At 41.2% G+C, this 13786-nt stretch overlaps 2 protein-coding genes across 4 annotated transcripts in view; one reads left to right on the top strand and one right to left on the bottom strand.

The window, feature by feature from the left end:
* Window positions 1–137: 137 nt before the first annotated feature.
* mrpl2 (mitochondrial ribosomal protein L2) lies at window positions 138–4059 on the top strand. Its single transcript, XM_030441662.1, has 8 exons — window positions 138–278; window positions 672–767; window positions 865–1033; window positions 2140–2281; window positions 2379–2494; window positions 2578–2688; window positions 3530–3603; window positions 3686–4059. The coding sequence occupies exons 2-8, from the start codon at window positions 693–695 to the stop codon at window positions 3899–3901; spliced, it is 903 nt and encodes a 300-aa protein (XP_030297522.1). The 5' UTR covers window positions 138–278; window positions 672–692; the 3' UTR covers window positions 3902–4059.
* Window positions 4029–13786, bottom strand: part of LOC115596492 (phosphofurin acidic cluster sorting protein 1) — a 63406-nt gene continuing 53648 nt past the window's right edge. For 2 of the 3 annotated variants that reach the window (XM_030441656.1, XM_030441654.1), the window contains 10 exons: window positions 12827–12981; window positions 12640–12750; window positions 11353–11455; window positions 10716–10748; window positions 8615–8657; window positions 8479–8521; window positions 8139–8277; window positions 7795–8018; window positions 7149–7262; window positions 4029–6946 (listed from right to left, as the gene is read on the bottom strand). In XM_030441656.1, coding sequence (XP_030297516.1) covers window positions 6831–6946; window positions 7149–7262; window positions 7795–8018; window positions 8139–8277; window positions 8479–8521; window positions 8615–8657; window positions 10716–10748; window positions 11353–11455; window positions 12640–12750; window positions 12827–12981 — 1081 coding nt within the window. In that variant the 3' untranslated portion in view covers window positions 4029–6830. The remainder of the gene's footprint in view (window positions 6947–7148; window positions 7263–7794; window positions 8019–8138; window positions 8278–8478; window positions 8522–8614; window positions 8658–10715; window positions 10749–11352; window positions 11456–12639; window positions 12751–12826; window positions 12982–13786) is intronic. The other variant, XM_030441655.1, reaches the window with a different exon arrangement.

Below are 13786 nucleotides of genomic sequence, written 5' to 3'. Positions count from 1 at the left end.
ATGTGCACGTCAAAGCAATGACTGCCATTGTGATTACGACCAACTGCTTTACATCATGACATTTGTATTTGTATTCAATGTACAGCGATCGATTGTAATTGTTCGATCAATGTCACAACCTCACGGTTACGATCTATGGTAACAGTGATGTGAGAGGGCATTTCTGCCACCTAGAGGCCAAATTGAATACTGTATACGTCATCAGTGCGCGACGTAGCGTGCAGGACTGTGAAGGACGTCAGCGAGAAGCTTGGGGATGAAACAAATCGAATAAAAAGGTTAGTTTAATATTACTGTTTCACCGGATTATATCGCAAAGTGGACCCGAGTTAAACGGCCGGTTTGGTTTGGTTTCATTAAAACAGAAAGCAATACACGGGTCCAGTTATTGAGCCGGATTTACTTGACTTGCTCGTTAAGCTAGCTGGAGCTCACGTTGACTTGCTGTTTGGTAAGGTTACTGACAAGTTCTGACGACAGTGTAGGCACAAATTATACGAATATATAACAGTAAGTAGCAGGTTATGATATTGATGCATAATAATGTGATTAAAGTAGAAATCTGTACACTGTAGTGTGTACAGTTAAGCTTAACTTGCATACCAGGTCGTGGAAAAGACAATTGCAGGCTAAGCTCCCAGTTGACAGTCTGCTCCTCCTCTGCTCCTCAGCTCTGTCGGGAGGACGTTGTTATGATGGCGGTGTCCTGTCTAACCCGAGCTCTGCGCTCCCTGACCGTGTCCCAGCCTGCCCTGCTCTCCGCGCAGGTAAACATCCACTGCCTGTCAGTCACACTGGAGATCTGAATCATCACATCGCATCTACCGAGCTGTAACATCTGTGTGTTGCTTTTTGTGTCGACAGGCAGTCACACAGACTAAGCTGGGCACTGTGGTGCCCTGTACAGGTGGACAGTGCCGAGGCTTCCTCACCACAGCCTCGTTGGATCAGAACAGGACACGATGGAAGCAGACAGAGAAGTACACCATCAAACCTATAGGGATGAAGAAGACCGGAGGCAGAGATCACTCAGGTAGAGTGGGGTCAGAGGAGCACAAATAGGATAAATGGGTGCGTGTTTACAGGCTAGGCTGGAGGAGTCCGAGGTGTCTGTTGCTTCCAATGTGTTCCAATTTGAGAGTTTGAAACAATCTTTTGGCCTACATTGTCAATCTATTGAAGACCTGACTGACTTAAGTGCTGAATGTTTTATAATAAACCTGGACTTTTGTGATATGAACAGAGAAAAACAGCCCTTTGACTGTTTTTTACAAATAGATTAAAGTAAAATCTGACTCAGAGTTTGAAGCAGTCTGCAAACAGTCTGTTTAACTTGATCAGTAAAACAGCATCTGATGTAAGAAATATATCTATATATCAGTCTTTACAGAGGAAGAACTGTGAATTGTCATACAGAATTAATATTTAACAAATCTCCAGCAGGATTTGAAATTGAGCTAAAACAATCATTCAATTAACCGATCAGTCAATCATCAGAAAAGTCAGTCTGTAACTATTGTTTCAATTGATACATTTAAATTCTTTCCAGTAAAAATGCCAAACGCTATGTAACTCTTGCTTCTCAGTTGTGAGAATTTGCTGCCTCCTTTGTTCTTCGGTCTCGTCACTGTTAGTTGAACAAAACAAGCCATCGAAAGACTTCCCCTTGGGCGATATAAACATTCATACATCAGAATGTATCAGAATTAGAATCAGAATTTCCTTTGTTTGTCCCGAAAACGGGGACATTTCTTCATCACAGCAGCCAAAGGACAGGGTATTGTAATGAACAATATATTAGTATATTAAAAAATAAACAATGCAATAAAAAAGTATGAAGTAAGAAATACAAAATAGAACTATGAAATAGAATTCTCATATATATATAGAGTATATATATATGGGTATGGGAAATTGACCAGTTAGTGCAAGAAAATGAGAAAAAGGGTTATTAATGACATAGCGCACATGCTAGGTCTGTTGGCCCTTTCATGGCTTTATTTTATTGGACAGCTGAAGAGTGACAGGAAATAGGATGAGATGCAGCTCTTTGTTATGCATTTTGCTTTCATAACAGTTGAGTTACTTGTTCCGCTTGCTGAGTGAAAAGAGCTGCTCGTCTTTCTTTCTCCCACTCAGGGAAGATACGGACACACGGCATTGGCGGGGGCCACAAACAGAAATACCGGATGATCGACTTCCAGCGACTGCATTACGAGTCAGACAGAGAGCCCAAGCCCTTTGAAGAGAAGGTTGTTGAAGTGCGATACGACCCGTGCAGGTGAGACCAGCTTTCAACCGTGCAAGCCATTTATTAGTATATATACTGAAAGGTATGAACATACAGTTGGCTGTAATGAACTGTGTCGTCGACACAGGTCTGCTGACATCGCGCTGGTAGCTGGAGGCAACCGGAAAAGATGGATTATTGCCACAGAGAACATGCAGACTGGAGACATCATTAAAACATCCGGAGTTATTGGACGTATGGCAGGTATGAACCCTCACTGAAGAAGATTTTGTGGACTTGGTGGTTGACAAAAACTTATACAGTATCCTATTGTTTTACTTTGCTAGTCTCAGCCAATGAGGGTGACGCATACCCACTGGGAGCTCTTCCTGTGGGGACACTAGTGAACAACCTGGAGATACAACCAGGGAAGGGATCCGAGTACATTCGTGCTGCAGGTGATTGAGTTTCTGCTGAGTGACTTCTAAATGCCTCAAGGCCAAACTGGTGAAGTGATTAACAATGACCATCTTGTTAGAATGAAATGTTCTGCTGGGAAACCCTTTAGTCCTGGATGTGACTTTGTCTGCAACAGTGTTTGAATGAGTGGTGCATGTCTAAGTACACTCTCTCATGGTAACAGCGCTCCCCAGTGGCCTTGACTCCTACTCTTTGAGTCCTGTAGGTTGCCAGTTGATCCATAAATTCTCAAGTGGATTGGAATCTGGGGTATTCAGAGGCAAGGTCAACACCTTGAACTCTTCGTCACGCTGCTCTGGCCATTCCTGAGCAGCTCTTGTGACATGTCAGGGTGAAATGTCCTCTGGCGGGGGCTGCTGCAGCCATGAGAGATTACGCTGTATGTTTGGATGGGTGGTGTGTGTTAACCCTGCTGAAAAAAACAGCATAGACCAGCACCAAAACACAAAGTATGCTGGTCTCGTTAGTGACTGGTCCCCATCAAGACCAGCATATGTTGTGTTTTAGTGCTGGTCTATGCTGGTTTTTTCAGCAGGGAAGTGGCATCAATGTTGTTCACATCGCTTATCCGCGGTTTAAATGGTTTGGTGGATTTGTGTATAAACAGCGAGGGCAGCAGCTAATGAAACTATTCAATAATTTAAATTTATCATTTAGTGTTTAAAATGACAAACTAGCGAAGTGTGTCAATCACAATTTCGGAGTCCGAAGGGAAAAATCGTCCGACATATTGTTTCAGCTGTATATACAGTGCACGGCGACATTATTTCCCCCTATATCCAACGCAAACTGAATTTTTTGGGTTTATTTCGTTTGCAGGCACAAGTGGCGTTTTGCTCCGTAAAGTAAATGGAACAGCAATCGTTCAGCTTCCATCAAAGCAGCAAGTTCAGGTGAGGTTATCTGGATTAAGATGTAGAATCTGTCATGTTAAAAGCATATTCTGCTCTGAACTGAATGTTTTCATCTTCACAGGTGCTGGAGACCTGCGTGGTCACAGTGGGACGCGTGTCCAACATCGACCACAACAAACGAATCATTGGAAAAGCCGGTCGCAATCGCTGGCTCGGCATTCGTCCGTCGAGCGGCTTGTGGCAGAGAAAGGGAGGCTGGGCAGGACGCAAGATTAAACCGCTGCCTCCGATGAAGAATTACGTCAACCTGCCCTCAATCTCAAATAACACGACATGAGTCTGGACATGTTTGGGATTGAGAGATTGATGTCCCTCGCTCATAATCGCCATGTACTATTTTTGTCCTCGCAATGCAATGTTATCAACTGTTCGGAGAGAAAACATGAATAAAGACGAGCTGTTTGTACAGAAGATTAAAAATTTTATTAAACACAACTGCTTGTGAGAGCATGGAAAGAAACAAAACAATATAAAAATCCAAAACATATTTACATCTATAGTAAAACATGCAGAGTAACCCATATTTTTAGTGGTAAATTTAAAAATACTGTCATGTCATTTAAAATAGGGTTTGTGCAAAGATACTGGGCGGCATTTCAAGTAACAGGAGCAATGAGATGGCATGTTGTCATTGTAGTTTGACGATTAATGGGAACCATTAACGCTGATGTTAAGTTCTTTTTTGCTGGGCATGCCTGCTCATTGATCCAGTCTTGTATAACACCCCCATGCTACCTCTAGATTTAGGGCAAATAAAACTTGAGGTCAAATACATTGAAATACACTTGTCGTTATGCCCGTTTAGTATTTAAAAGGCTAGCTCGCATGACAAATTCCCTCAAACAACTCTGCCCTGGCTAACACTTCACAGCCCAAGTTTACAAGTAACGTAAGGGCCAGTCGGTCTCCCAACTAAGAGAAGATGGTGAACCCTTCAAAAAAGCAGGAGACAGGAAAACTTGACTGTACAGTCACAGGCAGACATGTGTGGTGGTAGCTGCAAAATTTCAACATCAAGTGGCAAAAAAACCAAAACATTAAGTAACAGACAGCCATGACGGTTTATCAGACCTCATTGGGCGCTTTAACCAATCAACAGAAACAACATCCCTATGAAAAAGGGTCATTTCGAAAAAGAAAAAAAAAAAAAGAACGGCCTTCTTCTATAGGTAGTGGTTTACATTTCAAATATAACACCTCTGTCACTTCACCTCAAAAACAAAGCATGTCCCAATTTAAGCTAAAATGTGTATAAAACCACATGAAAGTGCATTACAAAGTGAGGGAAATGTATGAGAAATTACATACCTAATAATAGTGTTTGCATTGTACAAATCGACTTCATAGTAATGAGTTCTGGAAATATATTTGGCATTTATGTCAAGAAATAAAGGTAAGCTATTTGTGCTTTCAATTTAGTGGGAGGGGGGATTCACAATAATACATCTTGTATATATTTCTATACAATACTAAAAAAAAGCCAGCCTATCAAAGCTTGTTAAGTCTTCACTTTATAAAAAGCAACAACAAACTCATACAGAAGGCCCTTTGTCCAAAGGTTTCCTATTGCAAAAGTTTCACGTAACACTATTCAGGGAGTACCATCGAACATATAGCACACCTACACAGACACACATAGGCAGTGACTTGGACAACCTGGCAAGACTCCATACACTTTTCATCCTATTTTGAAAGCACTTCGATACTTGCATTGCGCTCGACGCTTCCTGTCGAAGTATGATTCAAGTCAGCTCGTCTGTGTTTTTTTTCTCAGGCCAACACAATACTTAACAACCAACCTATCGGTGTGTTTTAGGATCGGCTCTACTTTTCTTGTCCAGCCACGGTCAAGCTGTATTAAAGGACACAACGGTAATTGCTTGGTTACAATGTGCACATGTCTTGTAAATGCTTAATGGGTTTATATTTGGCCGAATGTGGAGCGCTGACTAGTAATTTTCTCATCATTAATAACTCAGTAATCTTCGTACTGATCTCTACATGGACCACGAATGCAATAAAGGTACAATTTTAGTTTAACTTACTATGAAGTTTGGCCAAGCCAAGAGCTCTGGTGGTTACTGTAATACAAACTCGACTTTGGCACATCACTGAACATCTGGAGAAATCTAGTTACTGCGGGTCTGTGAGACGTCCTCTCAGGTAAAGCCATTACATCAAGCTGAACACGCGGGTGGTGGCCATGTTTGCAAACTGAACGCTGTTTAAAACGCAAAATTACTCCAAAAAAAAGGCCTAATTACAACACAGGTGGAAAATGCAGCTGGGAAACAATTAAGGACCTTGAAACGATAAGACAGTTCATACAGTCACAACTTAATTTGGCATTCAGCTGTTGATAGTTGAAATATGTTGTTTCGTGTGTCATGTTACCCTGCTTTTAAGTGGGTGTTCCTGTACAGTCTGAATGTACACACGCACCGATACAAAATCTTGAGCACTTACAATAACAAACTGATTGAATGAACTGCTCACATGAATGTGTCATAGCTACATTCATCATAGCTACCTTCAAAAATACCTTGGTCGAGTTGATTTTTTGATTTGCTTTCGGTACACAGCGCGCTTGAAAGCAACGAGGCAAAGAAAAAGAACTTCTGTTACTTTCTATAAAAATTTACCTTTTTTGAGAAAGTAAAGGGACGAGTAAGAAAACTGAGCACTGAGTTAGAAGAGAAGGATTCCATCAAGATTCACAGCAATATTCCAACTTTCAACAACAAACACAAACACGGTCTCAAACAATCTCACACACGCCACTGCACATCACCATCACACTCCTCCATTGTCTATAGAGTAACAATAAATGTAGGATTTCACAGAAATAATAAAATGTTAACAAAAACAAAGTGCAAACACAGCTGCCATTATCGAAATGTGGCAAATTGTCAAAAACCTCAAAATACCTCCGAGGTGGTAGCACAAATCTTACAAAATAGTACTTGTTCTTTTTGTAGTGTGTAAAAAACAACAACACCCAACAACATCAACATCAAAAACATCAAATTGACAACATGAAATTTTGTGTATTGAACACGTGGTTGTGAGTCAGTAAGATTTCCACAGGAAAACTATTACTGCCTGGGGCCTGTTGGCTTTGCCTCTAATTCTCTGTAGCCTCTCAGTGAGACAAGTGCAGCGGAGAGTCTGGTGGTGGTGGTTGGTTTGGTGGATGGTGGCCAGGGTCACACAGGCTTAGTGTAACCAAAGATTCCCACCGGGAAGTGCTTGACATGTGTTGGCCACTGGGCAGCGAGCTGGAAAAACTTCACATCATTCCACTCCACTCCATCAATGGTGACTGAGGATGAAAAAAAGGTGACGGTTAGTGCGTTTAAAATATCATATGGAGACTTTGCAATTTCCACTGACAGCTGGTACTGAGCACATAACTCTATGTTTACATCACACTTCTTATTTAACATGTAAGAGGGCCTTTGCCTTGAACACCAGATGGCAGTATAGCTTCAGATGTGGGGATGTGTCCGGACATTGATATTTACCTCTCAGCATCGTGTGCTGGTGCTTGGCTGTGCAGATCAACCTGCTGATACCATCAATCACTTGGCTCTTAGAGTCCAGCTCTTTCTCCTTGGGCTTCTTACTGAGAAAAATCACTGTGGAGGGAAACAGGGAGTGAGCCAAGGCATTTCAATCTAATTCTTCACAACTCGTTTTTGCACATAAAGGGGAACCCCACAGATTTCACACATTAAAGTGAGTTTTCCATGTGTTGGGGAGTCCTACAGAATGTATGAAAACAGTGGTACAAAGCATTTTACAGCTCCACACTGAGCTGTTTAAAGTTTTATAAACGGCCTTGAGTGATCAGGCACATAAAGCAGCTCTATTTAGGTCTGAAGAATACAATTTAAAAAATGAAGAAAATCTGTACTTGTGGAGTTAGAAAGAAGAATGAATGATAACAAATCATATCTCAGGCTGTGCTGCATCGATTTTGATCTGCTGATTTTTTTTAAAGGCAGGATTTATGGGGATTTTCGAAATGCACACTAGTCCTTTAGTCGTCAACAATGTCAAAGAAGTTACATGCTCAATTAGTTAAGTGCACTTTTAGCCATTCTCCATTATATAAAGAAACAATAACTCAGGTTTTCTGTGTGTGCATCAGTCACATTTTTTTTTTACCTTTCTTGTTCTTCTCCTTAGTGACCACAGTCATGGCCATACTGGGTGGAGGGGTAAGTTCCCCTCCACACGGCAGGCGGCTGACTTGCAGTGAACGGAAATTGCTCTTCAGGGTGTTCTTCAGTCCCACGTCTCTCTTCTCACCCTCTTTCTTCTTCTCTGGGCCTTGCCACGTCCAGTAGTCCACCTGGAGTCCCATCACTTCACTGCCCGAACATGGAGAGCTACAAAGGAAAACAGGTCAGAAACAAATTTCTTCATTATGAAAACACATCTTACAGTGAGAAAGAAGACATAGGATGTGGTTTTGCTCTTCATAATTCTGTTTGTGTGCGTTGTCGTACCCAGCTCCAGAAAGGGCGGTGGACACGGAGGGAGACTGTGGAGGGGTACCCCCGATCTCTTTCCCATACGGACCAGCCGATGGGGGTGTTGGGGAGGACAGGATGCTTGTGTTGCCTCCCATCGCATCATCTGAGTCCACTGCAAATTGTAGGGAAGAAAGGCTTCATACACAAAGCTTCAAACCAAGAATACACACTGTAAAAATGTGTTTGTTTTTTTTTTTCTTGCTCATTTGGAAATACATATACATACACATACACAGAATAAACAGTGAAATGTAGAAAACATTAACCTGACTGAATACAACCACACCTCTAAAAGAAATATCTCCTTTCTTACCTGAAGTTGAGAGGCTTTGCTCTACAATCCCAACTTTCACAACCTGTAAGAATAAGAAAAGATTTAACATGAAACTAAATTAAACGCAAATTAATTAACAAATTATTTTCTTTTGCATGTAGAAATCAATCCTTACCCCAATAAATGGCACAAATTTCTGACAGGAGTCCTCATCAGGGCTGTAAACAGACAGAGATTAAAGAGGCTGTGAGTATGAGCAGAGATGGGTTCGACAACTTCAACACTCCAGAGGTGCACATGAACACTCAATGGTCCTGGAGGGAAGATGGTGGTGGCATGCCCTGCACCATGTCCCATTGCAGCAGACATGGCACATGACTGGCTTTGGGTGGAATGGGGTCATCTTGGGGGTCATGTAACAATGAGATGAATGAGAGGACCGCTCCTTACAACCAGAGAAGGGTCTGTCTTATCTTATCAGCCAGTGTGAAGATAAGAGAGCTATTTCTATACATGAAATATAAGTGAAAGTTTGGGCCCAGCTACTTCAAACTACTACTCTGAGAACATCACCTGTTCAAAGATAGATACGTTTACAAAGATAGGGGGGGAAAAAACAGGATGGCAGTCACTTATAAACAAAAAAATAAATAAAAAATCCAACACATAATCTGTCAGGGAAGAGCTGAGATGGTGTTTTCTTTCGGCAAATGTCCTCTTTATATGCAGGAACTAATTGTGTAACTTCTAAACTATCCGCTGAGTTTCTCCCAGTCTTTCACAAGCCTGCAAAATAGATCACATCCACAGCAAACAACGGGAGGACGCATTCCCCAGTAATCTTACCTACTGGTGTATCAGTGCTGTTCTACTATATGGTTATATTTCATCGATGTTCCATACAGGTTTTTGCAAAACACAATCACCGAGCAAAACACCTCCAAGTCCTTCCTTAACTCGAAGTAACAATTAGTTAGCTTCAAACTAGGGATATTCTGAATCAAACCAAGACTTGTCTTAGCATTAGAGCTTTAGTAATCACTACTGTTCAAGCAAAAGTCATTTGTACCATCACCTGTACATACCTTCTAAAAATAACAAGATAGGGCCCCTTCTGGTGGACCACCATGTGACCTTACTTCAGAAAGACTATATAAAGTAGTCAATGATGAGAAACGTTTAATGTTTTGATCCCATCTGAATTGTGCCGTAAATTACACATATGATGTTTGTCAAATTAAAAGATCATTTTGCAAGTCAGTTTGTCATAAAACTGTTGACGTATAAGACTGTGAAAACATGTATTTAAAGAGACTACACACCCAACAGTCGAGTAAATGAGGAAACCTTGTAGAGGTGTTCGTGTACATTAGCCAGCTCACAAAACTAACTCTCCTTTCACATCAATATGGCCTGACTTGTTGTAGTTTTTATCTTTGTTTATTTTTTTCTTTGAGACAGCCATGTTGGTGTTGGTGACGTATAGCGATTTTACACAAAAGTAAATGGTATTTTATTGTCTTTATGACAAACTGTGACTTTCTTAACTTGCATATTTATCTTGTAAAATCAACAAACACCATATTTGTGTTGTGTTTGCTGCATGGGGATAGGATGGGATGTCGCCCGTCTGTTCCATGGGGGCAAATTATATATTGAAATTAGTTACCCATCTTTTCTAAATGTAGATATTACAAGCTACTTACTTCCATGGTTATATGTATATATGCAAACATGGGGGAAACATCTGGTGCAGACTTCGTAATCATGCAGTTTAGTATGAGTGGGAACCATCAGATCATAACACATTATTAATAATATCATCATTTCTTTTGGTTGATACTGATATATTTCTTTGGCCTTGCAGGATGTAGCCACTCCTGAAGGCAAACCAGCACACGTCCTGAAATAACCTCAGCTCAACACTACATCTGAAACTAACATTTACTGGTTTCCTTGTGGGGCACATTACATGATTTCTACTCATTTATCATTGCTTGTGACACCGATGTTGCTGGAAAAACATTCAACTTTGTGAGATTTTGGGGTTGTTTTAAACGGTTGTTAGGCAAATCTTCACAGCAAAAACACAAAAGGACAGAGTAAGAATTGAGATCACACCGAACCAAAGACACAAGTCAGGACAGAGTGCAGAGTGAAGATACAGTGAGTATCGAGTGTGAAAGGGAAATGTTAAGACACAGCAAGGAGGTCAAGCCAAATGGTGGAGAGAAAAAATAAGAAGGGCAAAACAAAACAAGAGTTGAATTAGATACCTGATGTAAAAATCAAAATACAAACTCCTTTTCCTTGAATGCAAATCAAAGGGGAAAGGGGGAAGAAGGAATGCAACAGTGTTAAAACCTTCTGACCAATAGGAAGCCACTCGCACAAAGAGGGGAGGGAGTTGGTCATACCTCAGAAAGGAAACAAATAAATGCACACGGAAATGCAACGGACCGTCTGTACAGCTGAGTGCAGTTGTGTTTGAGACACGACTGGGCTTTCATCCATAAGCTTTTAATCAAAATGTGGAGTGGAAAGGACCAGAACCTTCACGTCTTTGACTAATTTGTGTCAGAATAAACACATGCAACTAAAATAAATAGATAAACAGAGGATCATTATCATCACACATAGCAGCTGCTTTTACATGTGTGCAGAATATATGTGCCTGCTTGCATGCATATGCATTTAAACATCTTCCTCATGCAGTGCAATTGACGGTCAATCTGAGAAATAATCATCATCGGTCTCGTTTTTAATGAGACATTACTGAACATTAACATCAGTACTGTGAGTAGGCATAAAAACACAGACATGCTTGAAAATAAAAAAGCACAACAACATACATGTGAAACACACAAACATATGCAGTACATGCTCAAACTTCAATAATCAAAGTGACGTTACCTTTTCTGTTTGTAGGTGAGCATGGCTTCTGAGATAGGGAACTGGTGCGACACGTTGGCACCAGCCAGATACTGAACCACTCGTCCTGCTACATCTATGTTATCTGCAGGGGGCACAGAGAGAAGGCTTGTTAACAACATGCCTCTTCTTGTTCTATATCTGACTAACAAGCTGCAAGACAACTGACGCGAAAGCCAATTTTCACATGCAGCAGATCGCTAGAAGACGGTGCATTAATCATTTTCATTCCTCCGAATTAACGAGATGGGGGTTGCTGAGCGTAAAATGCCATTAAACGTGGGTGAAGTCAGCTCCAAGACACACAGGACGAATTGTGTGTCAAACAGACGGCCTGTGGGCCACGTGTAGCCCAGCGTACATTTTTGGCACCATGAAATGTGGAAATGCGGATTTTTCACATTAATTTATTTTGAATAATAGTCCTCTTATCACTTTAAACTCTATATCAACGTGAAGGAAAGCATTCACAGCCAGATCCTATCGACACACTGCCTTTTGTGCTGTGATGACAGCTCATGTCAAGGATAATAGATAAAGACCTTCTTTTATTCTTATTTTTTTTGCTCTGAACCCCTTTTGAGATGATTCAACACGGTGTGTGAAACTGTAACTCTTGCACCTTTTGGGTGCAAATTAAGTGAAGTGATAGGTGGGGTTGGGTGAGGATTATCCGGCTTGTTTGGGCAGAACAAGTGAGAAGTGATGAAAAGGATGGGAACAGAATGGATGTCTGCGCGTGTGAGCAATCAATTGTAAGTCTTATAACTGCAAGTGGGTGTAAGAATAAAGGCAAACGCTTTAATCCTACAAAACAGTCCTAAAATAAACAGATTAATAATGGAGAATGTCTTTGTTTTGGCCTCTTTCATTAATCCGACATTTTTGTGGTAATGCAAATAAGCTGGAAGATAAAACCATAAGAGAGACATAGAACGTGAAGAAAACCTGGATGTATCTCATTATGATTTGTGAAGAAATGACTTACAGAATTACAATCAGTTCTGACAACCTTCGGGGTAAATATCTGAGTCAGATCTGACGGCCGGGTCTTCTTAGTTTACAGGGAGGGGGAGCAGTGCCGTGACGTAGAACCATTCGCTACACAAAAGCAGGCTGTACCTGTCTTTTGCAACTTGATGAAATCTCTTCTTCCCATCTATCAGCCCCTGACCCATGTTCTGACCTCATTTCTTTCCCTTTCAAGTTGGCTGAACATTAGACACGCAGGCTTGTTTTGTAGCCAGACAGCAGAGCTGTGCATCTTACCTGAGGTGGGCCGTTCCGTCCGGCAGAACAGCTCCCTCCATGCAGTGTCCATAAAGATGCTGTTGAACCTGCTGTCAAAGGAGGCCACATACTTTGCCAGGGGATGAGAACCTGTAGAGAAAAGCATTATGTATCAAACAATATGTTACATGTTAGGGCTGGTTTGTACAGACCCTTGATGACTTACCGATAGGGATCACCAGGAAGCGTATGTAACTGAGCCAGTCCGGGGTCTTGTTGGCCAGCTGCTCCACAAAGAACCTCAGGATGGTGCTGAGGTAACTCTGATCGCCTGCCACCGCAACCTTCATTGTCGGCGGTGTCTGTGCATTGCAGTTACAGCTGCAAGGATTAGAAAAGGAGGAAGAGGATGAGTCATTAAGAGAAAGAGAGAGTTCCAAATCATAAAACATGTGGGTCATGTGGGTGTATGAGAAGAGAAAGATTTATTTCTCAACAGGGTTTTTTCCAGGATTAAAACTGGTTTTACCTTCTTTTAAATGCCAGATTACATCATATGTTATAATATGCATCAGCAGGTACATGCAAGTATCTGCAAGTCTTTGTCCAATTTGGGCAACGGCTTTTAGATCCTAATCCTACAACCACAAGCATAATCCTTAAAATTACTCTGAAAATGCACAAAAAGTCAAAAGAAAGAAAAAAAAGAAACTCAATTCAGTTCAGCAGGGTTGATTTAATTGCTCACTTCAAATATTTTTTTAAACCCAAAAATTGTTTCAAGATTTACGCCTTTAAATTAATAATGTGCTTTAAGTCATTATAAGGACTGACTTAAGGACTTTGCAGCTAAGTGCTTCAGGATTTGAGACATCAAAGTCCAATAGCAGAACAAGACCTAAATATATGTGAGGTTTTAAGGGCTTTATGTTCGTATTGAAAACATTTGAGCAGCCAGCTAAAGCAGTGAGAGCACAGAGCAAGCATGTTTACATGGGAGACATGCATGGCTCAATGTGACACGGCCCCAGGTGGAGTAAACAGGTTGACTGAGGAGCAGGTGTGTGAAGGGTGGAAAAGCTGCACATTTGGCTGGATTAAAAAGAAAACAGGTTTAACAGAAGAAGCAGAGCAGCCTTGTCTCTCGCTGACGTGACAGGATGGATCCAAGAAAGACAGAAGAAAG

Source organism: Sparus aurata, chromosome 15 (genome assembly GCF_900880675.1).
Source record: "Sparus aurata chromosome 15, fSpaAur1.1, whole genome shotgun sequence".
In the NCBI taxonomy this organism is placed as follows: domain Eukaryota; kingdom Metazoa; phylum Chordata; class Actinopteri; order Spariformes; family Sparidae; genus Sparus; species Sparus aurata.
This window is presented reverse-complemented; position numbering and strand designations above follow the sequence as displayed.

What these genes read in the sequence shown, in the direction of transcription:
- mrpl2 (XM_030441662.1), top strand. Translation starts at nt 693, where the DNA reads ATGATGGCGGTGTCCTGTCTAACCCGAGCTCTGCGCTCCCTGACCGTG. An exon ending in AGTTATTGGACGTATGGCAG is followed by an intron (nt 2,495 to 2,577) that starts GTATGAACCCTC and finishes TTACTTTGCTAG; the next exon opens with TCTCAGCCAATGAGGGTGAC. An exon ending in CATCAAAGCAGCAAGTTCAG is followed by an intron (nt 3,604 to 3,685) that starts GTGAGGTTATCT and finishes TCATCTTCACAG; the next exon opens with GTGCTGGAGACCTGCGTGGT.